This window comes from Caenorhabditis briggsae, assembly GCF_000004555.2.
Source record: "Caenorhabditis briggsae complete genome, chrIV, whole genome shotgun sequence".
Classification (NCBI taxonomy): domain Eukaryota; kingdom Metazoa; phylum Nematoda; class Chromadorea; order Rhabditida; family Rhabditidae; genus Caenorhabditis; species Caenorhabditis briggsae.
This window is the reverse complement of record NC_013487.2, coordinates 16015968-16028688: the sequence shown is the minus strand read 5'-3', so window position 1 is coordinate 16028688 and position 12721 is coordinate 16015968. Positions and strand designations below refer to the sequence as shown.

The following is a 12721-nucleotide window of genomic DNA, read 5'->3' as shown; positions in this document are numbered from 1 at the left end:
TGAAAAACACTCATAAAAGATAGTATTGTGTTTAAATCACTTCCAGAGCTCATAGTTTTTTACATGGGCAAGATGGAAAACATCGCTTCATTGGTATTTAATTTGTTTTTTAAGGTGGCAATGTTCCGCGTGAAGCAACGAGATGCAGCAACTCTACTCCCGATCATTAGAGCACATGTCAAACCAGGTAAGAAAAAAAAATACATCCTGCTCAGCTCAATTTTGTCTACTTCAGGCTCTATGATTGTATCCGATGGTTGGGCCGCCTACGGAGGCATCAGAACCCTCCAGAGAGCGTTTACACACAGATGGGTCAATCACAAAGTAAACTTTGTTGACCCCAGCGATCGACGAGTTCACACTCAGTCTATTGAAGCCACATGGGGTGCTTTCAAACGGGAACTCAAAGCGAAATGTGGCGTCCCAGAAGATCAACTCGACGGATACATGTCGACATACATGTTTAGACGCTACTTCTTAAAAAAAAAAACTTCTGAACCAACTTCTGATCGAGATGAAGTATTATAAGAAAGAAGATGACTATGATTCAAGTGAATCTGAAATCTCCACGGATGAAAGCTCTGATTACGACGGCGGTGAAGACGAGTCCGATTCCAGCGACCCGAATCATGGAGACGACGATGATGAAGACGGAGCAGATAGTACAGTTGATGATAATAATGGCTATGATGATGATGATGACAATAATGGCGATGATGATAATGATGACAATAATGACTATGAAGATAATGGTGATAATAATGATGATGATGATTATGATGATGACGATATCCAAAACGAGGATGAATCAGAGTTTGAGGAAGAGCAGGAGGGAGAGCAAGAAGAAGAACAGGACGAAGAGCAGGACGAAGAGAAGGAGGATGAGGAGCAGGATGAGGAGCAGGATAAGGAGCAGGATGAGGAGCAGGATAAGGAGCAGGATGAGGAGCAGGATAAGGAGCAGGATGAGGAGCAGGATGAGGAGCAGGATGAGGAGCAGGATAAGGAGCAGGATGAGGAGCAGGAAAAGAATCAGGAAGATGAGTACGAAGATGAACAGGAAGAGGAAGATCAATTGACTGAAGCACCGACCACGAAAATCTTCAGAAAAAGAAAACAGTTCGATTCTGATAGAGTTTCATTTGCTCCCAAACAACGAAATGAAAGAAACAATCGCGCCTTTACATTTTCAACAAGACAAACCACAATGGCTGCTCGTTTGAATCGAAATAGAAACGAACGTCGAAGTTCTTCTACCGCTTCTACAATGAGAACCACCACCTCTTCTAAGCCAGAAATGATTATCAAAACCAACAGACCAATTTCGTCAACTACACCAAGGCAAACGACGACCAAAACTCGAAAACCTCGGAAGAAGACACAAAGTCGAAAAGCTGATCCTACAACCACCATCACAACCACAGCAACCATGAGGACCACGACCACCATGAGAACAAGACGAACAACTTCCCATCAGTCGAGACGAACCACGACAGAACCTCGTACGAAACGGACGACGTCTGCCCCTGAAACGAGACAAACAACCATCACCACTCAGAAGACTCGGAATGATAGAAGAAGACGCGGGCGGCCCACTACCACCACTCCAAGATCGACTACCATTACTCCAAGATTCACAACCACTACTCTAAAATCCACTTTCACCGGCCGAAGGAAGTTCAAAGGACGCGGATAAGATCATCTTGTTGCAACCGATATTCTTTTTTTTGTGTTCTGCACTATTTATCCTCTCTAATTCTTATATGCCACACCTTTTAGTCTTATACCTTCTTCTGAATAAAAATCAAAATTACAAAAAAAATTATTTTTAAAACATCAAAACTATTGAAAACATGATTGGAATAAATAAACGTTTCAATCTAACCAAATTTTCAAACAAAAACATGAAAGCTATTCAAATACCCACATCTTTCTTTAAGGACCAGAATTTTTTTTAAGGACCAGAATTTTTTTTTAAGGACCAGAATTTTTTTTTAAGGACCAGAATTTTTTAAGGACCAGAATTTTTTTTAAAGACCAGAATTTTTTTTAAGGACCAGAATTTTTTTTAAGGACCATAATTTTTTTTAAGGACCAGAATTTTTTTTAAGGACCAGAATTTCATACTAGAGCCGCCAATTCTAACTCTAGCTCAAAATGAATAATTTTCCAATTTCTGATCATAGTTTATAGGTAACGGAAAACACGCACAGACACAAAAGATTATAGTCACGGGCGGCCCGTAATGACGAAAATTGGGAAAAAGTAGAAAACGAGTCAAGTGGAGAAGAAAGAGAGTAGAAACGAACTTGTGTCAACAAACACAAAGAGTTCAATTTTTATTTTTAATGTAAAAATTGTTTTTAGCTACAAAAATCAGACTACGAAATCAATGAACACGTTCGTGTGCATTTGTGCTTACAGATACTAAAAACAGTGAGCCAACTTTGAAGCGCTTTATCTCAATTCCTATAAAAGATATCAAAAAGAAAGTAACTAATAAAATTTAGCTGATATTATGATAAACATTTTATCAGTTGACAACTTTTTGTTATCTTCCATAGGAACTGAGATAATTAGGGCTTAAAGGAGAGTATCGAGGGAAGCTTACGGGGGTAGAGTCCCCGTTTCCTCTACTTTGAGCTTTTTTCTCTCGGTTCCTGTAAGGGATATCAAAAAGTGATAAACTAATAAAATGTAGCTAATATAATGATAAACATTTTATCAGTTGACCTTTTTTTGATATCTCTTATAGGAACCGAGATAATTGAGCTCAAAGTGGAGCATGGAGAGGAGCTCACCGGGAGTGGTGCCCCCTTGGCCTCTACTTTGAAACGCTTTATCTCGATTCCTGTAAAAGATATAAAAAAACAGTCAATTGATAAAATGTAGCTGATGAAGTGATAAATATTTTATCACTTGACCCCTTTTTGATATCTCTTATAGAAACCAAGATAATTAAGCTCAAAAGGGAAGTATAGAGTAGAGCTCACTAAGGTAGTGCCCCCATTGTATTTACTTTGAAGCGTTTTATCTCGGTTACTGTAACAGATATTGGAAAATTGTTAACTGATAAAATTCAGTTAATTTTATTATAAACATTCTATCAATTGATTAATTTTTGATATCTCTTACAGGAACTGAAATAATTAAGCTCAAGGGGGGGGGGAGGGAAGTAACCATTTATCTAGGAACTGAACTTCAAAAAAGTAACTTTTTTCCTCAGTATATGTTATTTTGGCTAATATGAGGAACCGAAAAACTAAGGAAAAATCTAGTTTTGTTATTTTCTTTTCCAAAAAACACACAACATCATCAGAAAAAACATCCAATTTTTTGACCAATTAGGAGACGGAGACGTCTTTGGGGTCACTGATTTTTTTTCTCTCTTATATAATTGATGTGATCATTGAATCAATCACACAACACATGTGATTGATCAACTAGAGACGTCAATTTGGAAAGGGAATTGAACGAAAAGTTGAGATTTCCATGTGGGACTTTTTTTGGAAATAGAACGCCACCCAAACCATCAATTTTGAGCATATATATCTAGGTTACTGTAAGAGATATCAAAAATTGATAAACTGATAAAATATAGCTGATAAAATGAGCAATATTTTATCAGCTGACAACTTTTTGGTATCTTTTACAAGGACACTACCCTAGTGAACTTTACTATACACTCCTCTTTGAGCTCAATTATCTCAGTTTCTATGAAAGATATCAAAAAGTTGTCAACTGATAAAATATTTATCATGTTATCGGCTACATTTTATCAATTAAAAATTTTTTTAATATCTGTTACAGTAACCGAGATAAAGCGCTCTCCTCCATATTGCCATATGAGCTGAATCATCTCAGTTCCTAGGACAGATATCAAAAAATTGTCAGCTGATACAATGTTAATCATTTTATCAGCTGCATTTTATCAGTTGACAACTTTTTGATATCTTCTACGGGAACCGAGACATATGGGCTCAAAGATAACGGTTTGGGTGACGTTCTATTAGAGTGTTTACGGTATTTTAGAGGTCAAAAACTGCAAAAAATGAAATTTTCAAATTTCAGAAAAATCATCAAAACAAGAAAAACAAATATCTAGTTCCAAGATTTCTGTACTATGGTGCAAACATCAAAAAACAGAAAAACAATAGAAGAGAAGCAGAGAAAGCAGAGAGAGAGAGAGATAGAGCACAAAATTTTGTGTCCTACAGCCTAAAAATGATGACAAAAATATGTTTTCTCATGTTTTTGGCTGAAATATCCATCTGGAAATCAGTGATTTTCAGATTTTTGGAAGATTTTCGAAAATTGTGAAAATTCGAGATTTGAACTCAAATTTTCTATTTTTAGGATATTTATAGACCTCAGAGAAACCAGTTAGTCTTCTATCTACAAAAATTTTAAAATTTAGAAAGGGAGAGAGATAGAGAGAGAGAGAGAGAGAGAGAGAGAGAGAGAGAGAGAGAGAGAGAGAGAAAGAGAGAGAGAGAGCACGTGGAGCAGCAGCCAGCCGAGCTCTCTCGCTTTGTCTTTGATTTTGAGCAAATAGAGCAAATTGTCGGGAGACTTTGGGATGATTTTTGCAGAGAAAAAAGTGTTCCTAAAAACGATTAAAAAAAATAATCTTGGGAACTGTGGTCAAAGAAAAATGTTGGTGTGTTTGATTGATCCTTTAATCAATGATCAGTTACCGAAGTTTCAAAAAATCAAAAAAACTCTAAACCAACCAAAAGCACTGAAGCATCAGTGAACTGCACTCTATGCTTGTCCTTCGAGCTCAATTATCTCGGTTCCTATGAGAGATATCAAACAATAGTCAACTAATAAAATGTAGCTGATATTACGATAAACGTTTCGGCTCAAAGTTGAAAGTTTGGGAGGGGGGGGGGGCATAAAGAGTGATTACGGTATAAAAATAAATTCAAAAAAAGATAGAGTTGAAGAATGACTGAAATACAATTTTCCAAGAAAACATAGTTCGGAAGGTTCTGAAACAATTTTCTAAGGTCCCATTAGACCCAACAGACGGACTTGACCCCTAGGAAACGGATCATTTTATAAAGCATTTGGTAATGATGTGATGGAGGAAAGAGCAGTTGGCAGGTGGTCCATGAAAGGGTCCCGCAATCCTTAGATCATAGAATTCGCACCTTGGATGGTTGTATATTGATCGTAATGACATATTACAGAGCTGATGACTTTCAAGTTTGGAAATGTTTTGATTCGCTCTAATATTGCTTAAAATAGAAGCTCTCCGATATCCTTAACTTTGAACTTAATTATCTCGGTTCTTTTAAAAGGTATCAAAAAGTGATCAACTGATAAAATATTGACCATTTTATCAGCTATATTTTATTAGTTGACAACATTTTGAAAGCTCTCATGGGGATCGAGATAATTAAGCTTGAAGTTAATGGGGTGGGATGGCCTTCTAGTAGAGAGAATACGGTAGCTTTTTTCGAAAATGGGTTCATTTCAAAATTTATCAAATCATTTCCGTTAAAAAAAACTATCAAACTTCCCAGTTTGAAATTTGTTCTCAAAATTTTCAGAACCAAAAATTTCCCACATTTTTGATTTTCTGATCCCAAAATCGACTCGGAACGGATTGAGCTCCATAACTTTATCCAGAACTGATATTTTTTAACAATCTAAAATGGATGTGATAGAAAAATTCAAGAGCTACAAGATTATATTATTTGGATTACTGTATCTTGCTAATGAGTTAAGTTACATGTGTCAGAAAGTTGCGTGTAGGTTTCTAGGTCAATATTTAGATTCTAAACCCCATAACTTTATTCAGGACCGATATTTTAGGGTTGAATGAAATGGATATAATAGAAAAAATTAAGAGCTACAAAATGTTATTATTTGGGTTCCCGTATCTTGTCTATGAGCTATGAGTCAGGGCTCACAAAGCTGACAACCTACTTTTTTGGGTCACATTTTTGAATTTCAGAAAAATCTTTAATTTTTTTGTGTGCCCTAGATTTTTGTACCAAAACCCCTCCAGCACTCTGCCAACTTTTGACCTTGATAAACGTGGATGTTTCAATTTTCAGACAAAAAATTCAAAATCCATCAGTTCGCGCCCTTTGTGCCATCTGAAAATCAATCGATTCATCTGGTTGACACGTGGACCAATTGTTGTTGTTGTCTGGACAGAAACTAGATAATGGTAAGGTTGGCTGGAATTTTCGGATTTTCAGATTTTCAGATTTTCTGAAATTCTGAATTTCTGAAATTCTGAATTTCTGATTTTCTGAATTTCTGAATTTCTGAATTTCTGAATTTCTGAATTTCTGGATTTCTGAATTTCTGGATTTCTGAATTTCTGAATTTCTGAATTTCTGAATTTCTGAATTTCTCTGAATTTCTGAATTTCTGAATTTCTGAATTTCTGAATTTCTGAATTTCTGAATTTCTGAATTTCTGAATTTCTGAATTTCTGAATTTCTGAATTTCTGAATTTCTGAATTTCTGAATTTCTGAATTTCTGAATTTCTGAATTTCTGAATTTCTGAATTTCTGAATTTCTGAATTTCTGAATTTCTGAATTTCTGAATTTCTGAATTTCTGAATTTCTGAATTTCTGAATTTCTGAATTTCTGAATTTCTGAATTTCTGAATTTCTGAATTTCTGAATTTCTGAATTTCTGAATTTCTGAATTTCTGAATTTCTGAATTTCTGAATTTCTGAATTTCAGAACTTCCAGAACTTTCTCCTCTGGCTCCTCCCACTTTGTGTGGTCTCCACTGACCCTACAACATTTGAAGAGGAAATCGGCGTCACGATTGCTCAGCCTTCAGAACCGGAATCACCTACAGTAATCCAGGAAAAGATACCGGATAGTCTCTCAGCCTTTGGAATCCCCGGGCACATGTGGAGATGTGGATCTGGAGAGTATATTACTTCACAAGTTATTCGGGTTATCAATAACACGTGTCCACTGGTTGCAGGTACAGTAATCCTGCAAAATTAACTAAATTAGGGCGAAAATGAGCGATTTTAAGCCAATTTCGACCATTTTCAAGTTGATGGCCTAGAAGGCCCAAATATGATGTTTTCTAGGCCACCTACCAGAAAATTAATTATGAATTTAAATTTGCGAGAAAATTTGCAAAATTTTGAGCACCATATTGACCATATTTTAACAACTTTGAGATTTGGGGTACACACGAAATTTCGTCTGGCCTAAAAATCCGAATTTCGGGATTTCTAGGCCACCTACCTAAAAACTAAAAACAAATTTGAATTTGCCACAAAATGTACAAAACATTGAACCTCATATCGACCATATTTGGATATCTTCGAATTTTGGGGCACACACGAAATTTGGTACCGCCTAAAAATCCAAATTTTGGAATTTTGAAAATTTCGTGTGTGCCCCAAAATTCAAAATTCCTCAAAATGGTCCTAAATAGGTCAATATGGGGCTCAAACTGACGGAAATTTGATGGCAAATTCGAATTTGATAGTTTTTTCTCTCGAAATTCGATTCGTGGGATCCCTGGTTCGATCCCCGCTGTGGCTCGAAATTTTTTTTTCAAAAAAATTTTTTTGATTGTTAATTTTTTTAATTTTTTTAATTTTAGTCGAGTTCAATCATTGCTGTGCGGTACACGATGACTGCTACAGTAACCGTCGAGGTCAAGACATCTGTGATGAGCAATTCTGTGGATGTTTGGAGGTACGGTAGTTTTTCAGATTTTCAGATTCTCGAAATTTTCAAAAAATTACAGTACCAAGCAAAGAATAATCCGGAAGCTGGACAATGCGGTCTAATGGCAAAATTTGCATGTAATGCAGTGAAAACCTATGGGCAAGGGGCCTATGAGAACTCTCTAGGGAATTCTGAAGTGAATCCAGAAGAGAAATGGATTCCAGAGGAAATCCCACACATTTCTAGAGATTTTGAGAAGATCTATGATGTTTGTAGGACTCAAACAGGTGAGAAAAACTAAAAATTCGGAAATTCAACAAAAACGTTTTTTTTTAAATTTTCTATTTTTTAAATTTTGAAGAAAAGAAACCATGTCAAATGTCTTGTAATGTATTTCACCGTTCTTAACTCATTACAAGCTTCAAAACGAGCCCAAACACGACTAGGCTCCGCCCACTTTGAAATTCCCGGGCAGCACGCGACGCACGACCGCGACGCGTCTGAAAAACCAAATCGCGCGGAGCCTAGGCAAAATGGGGTTCATTTTGAAGCTCGACATCTTAGAATGAGAGAAAAATAGGTTTTGGGGAATAATATCAGTATAATAATTTTGAGAGTTTTGAGAATTTTGAATTTTTTCAAAAAAGTTAAAAAAAATTTTTTTTTTTCAAAAAATTTAGTTTCTGGGCTCATTTTGAAGATCAGAATCTGTCAAATCTGAATTTGTCCTAAAAAAAGCTTCAAAATGAGCCCAAACACGACTAGGCTCCGCGCACTTTGAAATTCCCGCGCTGCACGCAACGCGCGACCGCGACGCGTCTGAAAAACCAAAGCGCGCGGAGCCTAGGCAATATGGGGCTCATTTTGAAGCTCTTGACAAGCTGATTCCAATGAAATTACTTTGAAGTTCTCAAATCAATTTTCCAGCCACCATCGGATCATGTGCCCTAAATTCCGATATGTGCTACCGTAATCGTGGTGTTTTACCAAAACAAGCATGCGTTTTGAACCTGATTAGATGCCTTGATTTTACTCGAAATGACCGTAATCCTGATGAAAACTGTGACGTGGCAATTGAAGATGTTCTATGGAAGTTAGTGAGCACAAAAGAGCAAAAACCAGAAAAGGAAACGGGAGATTTGAACATTTTGGCAATGCAAGGAGTGTTGAAAAATCAAACTTTTGTTAAGAAAATTGTAAGGGATATTTTGAGAAAAAAATCCAGTGAAAAATGAGCAATTTCGACCATTTTCAAGTTGGTGGCCTAGAAACCCAAATTTCGAAACTTCTAGGCCACCCACCCGAAAACAATATATAAATTCGAATTTGCCATTAAATTTCCTTCAAAGTAAGCTCCATCTTGACCCACTTTCCTCAACTTTGAATTTTTGGGCACACACGAAATCTCGTCTGGCCTAAAATTGAAAATTTTAGGATTTCTAGGCTACCTACATTAAAACTAAATGCGGATTCGAATTTGCGAGACTATTTGCAATATTTTAAGCTTCATTTGGACCAAATTTGGATAATTTTGAGTTTTGGGGTACACACGAAATTTCGTCTAGCCTAAAAATCCAAATTTCGGGATTTCTAGGCCGCCAACCTCAAAATCAGTTGAAAATTTGAATTTTCGAGAAATTTTACGAAATTTTGAGCCCCATATTGGCTATATTTAGATAACATTGAACTTTGGGGCACACACGCAATATCGTCTGGCCTAAAAATCCAAAGTTTGGCATTTCTAGGCCACGTACCTCAAATTTAATGCTAGATTCGAATTTCTCATAAAATATCAGTTATTTTGAACCAAATTTCGGAAATTTTGAGCATTTGGGGGCTCCTATGAAATTTTCAAATGTTCAAAATTTCGTGTGTGCCCCAAATTCAAAATTCTTCAAAACAGGCCTAAATAGGTCAATGCGGGGCTCAAAATGACGGAAATTCGATGGCGATCTCGAATTTTCGGGTGTTTTCTATGAAAACTCAATTTCCAAGGGTCCCTGGTTCAATCCCCGCTGTGACTCGATTTTTTTTCTTTTTTTTATTGACTTAAAATCGATTTCTAGGGTGTTTTTAGCGGTTTTTAGTTGATTTTTCAATGATTTTCATCCTAAAAATGAGTAATTTTGTGCATTTTTCAGATTTGAAAATTTTGGATTTTTGAAAAAAAAATTTTTTTTTTGAATTTTTTTTCCAAAGAATTAAAAATCAATTTTTTTTAAAATTTTCCAGTATCTCCAAATTGTGCATGCAACGTCTTCTTTCTCGTGGATCATCTACTTCTGCATCGTATTCTCCTGTATCCTCTGCTCGGCAATTCTTCTGATCGCCGCGCTGAGAAATGGGGAAAATGAGGATTACGGTAGAAGAAGACACTACGATGATGACGTCATCAACGTCCGAGTGACTTCCACGTCATCTGGAGTAGATTCGAAGAAGACGTCAACGACTTCTGAGGCTTCTGAGATGAGCAGTTCGAAGAAGTCATCGTCTTCTAAGAAATAGAAGATGTTGGAGTACTTGAACTTGAATTCTATAGCCAAAACATTTGAAAGTATTATTAGTTTATGGAATAAATACTTTGCTTTTTTTTCAAAAAAAAATTGAATTTTGAGCTATTTTAAGCTATTTTTGAGTTGGTGGCCTAGATTTTCAGATTTTCCCGAATTTTAAGATTTTCTAGGCCACCTACTTCTAAACAAGCTTTAGATTCAGATTTCACGTAAAATTTCCTTTAAAATAAACCCCATCATGACCTGCTTTGGTGGATTTTGAGTTTTGGGGCACACACGAAATATCGTCTGGCCTAAAATGTCGAATTTTGGGATTCCTAGGCCGCCCACCCAGTTACTTTGAGAAGATTTGAATTTAGCGGAAAATGTGCAAAATTTTGAGCCCCATATTGACCATATTTCGATAATTTTGGGTTTTGGGGCACACACGAAATATCACCTGGACTAAAAATCGAAATTTTGGGATTTCTAGGCCACTTACCTAAAAGTTAACAACGGATTTGAATTTAGCGGAAAATTTGCAAAATTTTGAGTGCCATAAGGACCATATTCGGATACATTTAAATTTTGGGGCACACACGAAATATCGTCTGGCCTAAAAATTCAATTTTGGGATTTTTAGGCCATCTATTAAGGATTTGATTCTAGAATCGAATTCTTCATAAAATTTTAGTAATTTTGAACCCAATTTGGACAAATTTTGAGCACTTTTGAACATTCGGGGGCACCTACGAATTCCTGTGTGCCCCAAAATTCAAAAATCTTCAAAACGACCAAAATAATTCAATATGGGGCTCAAAATGACGGAAATTCGATGGCGAATTCGAATTTGCGGGTGTTTTCTATGAAAACTCATGTTCCAAGGGTCCCTGGTTCGATCCCCGCTGTGGCTCGAAATTTTTATATTTTTGGAAAATCGATTTTTTTCCAATTTTTAGGTTATTCCGGGGTGAAAAACCGCGGGAAATTCAAATTTTTGGGTTTCAAGGGGCCTTTTTCGACTAATTCTTCATTTATTTACAGATTTTCTATAATATTTTCAGACAAAGTAGTTTTCAGAGACAAAAAATGAGAGAGATAATGACAATACTATCAGTTCAAGATATGAGTGATAAGAGATAAGCTCTAAAAAACGGGGATTTTCCAGGGGGGAAGAAGAAGTAGATGAACGAATGAATGTGGGATTTCAGAATTATGCTTTCAGGATGGAAATTACACGTATTTGGGGGTGAAAAATCTACAGTAATCTACAGTAGGAAACACAAAAAAACACAAAAAAAACTCAAAAAAAAGCGGCGGGAAAAATGATAATTTTCAAATTTTCAGAAAAAAAATTAGGCCAAAATCTCTCGTAATGAGCAATTCGACATGAGTAGCTGTTTGAGGTCGTCATCCACGTTTGACAGGATTTTCACGACTTGGCGGACCTGAAATTTTGAATTTCAGACAAAAAACTGGGAAAATCAAAAAATTTGGCTAAAAATGAGCCATTTTAAGCCAATTTAACCCATTTTTGAGTTGGTGGTCTAGAAACCCAAATTTCAGGATTTTCTAGGCCACCAACCCAAAAAATAACGAGAAATTCGAATTTGCCATTGAATTTCCGTCATTTTGAGCCCCATATTGACCTAGTTTGAGAAGATGGCCTAGAAAAACCCAGAATTTGGGTTTCTAGGCCACCAAGTCAAAAGTAGGCTAAAATTGCTCAAATCTGCCCATTTTTTTGATTTCCGGCTCAAATTTTGTGCTTTTTCTGTTTTTTACGGTTGAAAAAGTTCAAAAACGACGAAAAATGAGCCATTTCAAGCCTAATTCGGTCATTTTACAAGGTTCGAGCCCGCAGCGGGGATCGAACCAGGGACCCCTGGAAATTGATTTTTCGATCAAAATAACTCAAAATTCGAATTCGCCATCTGATTTCCGTCATTTTGAGCCCCATATTGAATTATTTTGGTCCATTCTGAATAAATTTGAGTTTTGGGGCACACACGAAATTTTTGAAATTTCGTAGGAACCCCCAAATGCTCAATACTGGTCGAATTTGGTTTTAAAATGACTGGAATTTTGTGAAAAATTCGATTTTAGCATCAGATTTAGGATAGATGGCCTAGAAATCCCGAAATTTGGAGTTTTAGGTCAGACGAGATTTCATGTGTACCCCAAACTTCAAAATTCACCGAATATAGTCAATATGGGGCTCATTTTAACGGAAATTTTCTCACAATTTCAAGTCCAATATTAGTTTTTGGGTGGGTGGACANAGCATAAACCAGAAAAGGAAACGGGAGATTTGAACATTTTGGCGATGCAAGGAGTGTTGAAAAATCAAACTTTTGTTAAGAAAATTGTAAGGGATATTTTGAGAAAAAAATCCAGTGAAAAATGAGCAATTTCGACCATTTTCAAGTTGGTGGCCTAGAAACCCAAATTTCGAAACTTCTAGGCCACCCACCCGAAAACAATATATAAATTCGAATTTGCCATTAAATTTCCTTCAAAGCAAGCTCCATCTTGACCCACTTTCCTCAACTTTGAATT

The 12721-nt window shown here is 36.2% G+C and overlaps 3 protein-coding genes across 3 annotated transcripts in view; 2 read left to right on the top strand and 1 right to left on the bottom strand.

The window, feature by feature from the left end:
- Nucleotides 1-514: 514 nt before the first annotated feature.
- Nucleotides 515-1696, top strand: CBG13930 (the record flags this gene model as incomplete). Its single annotated transcript, XM_002634776.2, has 1 exon — nucleotides 515-1696. The coding sequence occupies one exon, from the start codon at nucleotides 515-517 to the stop codon at nucleotides 1694-1696; it is 1182 nt and encodes a 393-aa protein (XP_002634822.2).
- Nucleotides 1697-6181: 4485 nt separating this feature from the next.
- CBG13931 lies at nucleotides 6182-10175 on the top strand (the record flags this gene model as incomplete). Its single annotated transcript, XM_045236307.1, has 5 exons — nucleotides 6182-6189; nucleotides 6843-6966; nucleotides 7750-7957; nucleotides 8598-8866; nucleotides 9903-10175. 5 exons carry the CDS (start codon nucleotides 6182-6184, stop codon nucleotides 10173-10175), a joined length of 882 nt encoding a protein of 293 aa, XP_045095296.1.
- Nucleotides 10176-11517: 1342 nt separating this feature from the next.
- The window catches only part of CBG13932, a gene marked incomplete at both ends in the record, with an annotated part of 8574 nt that continues 7370 nt past the window's right edge, over nucleotides 11518-12721 (bottom strand). Inside the window, one exon of the mRNA XM_045236306.1 lies at nucleotides 11518-11610. Coding sequence (XP_045095295.1) covers nucleotides 11518-11610 — 93 coding nt within the window. The remainder of the gene's footprint in view (nucleotides 11611-12721) is intronic.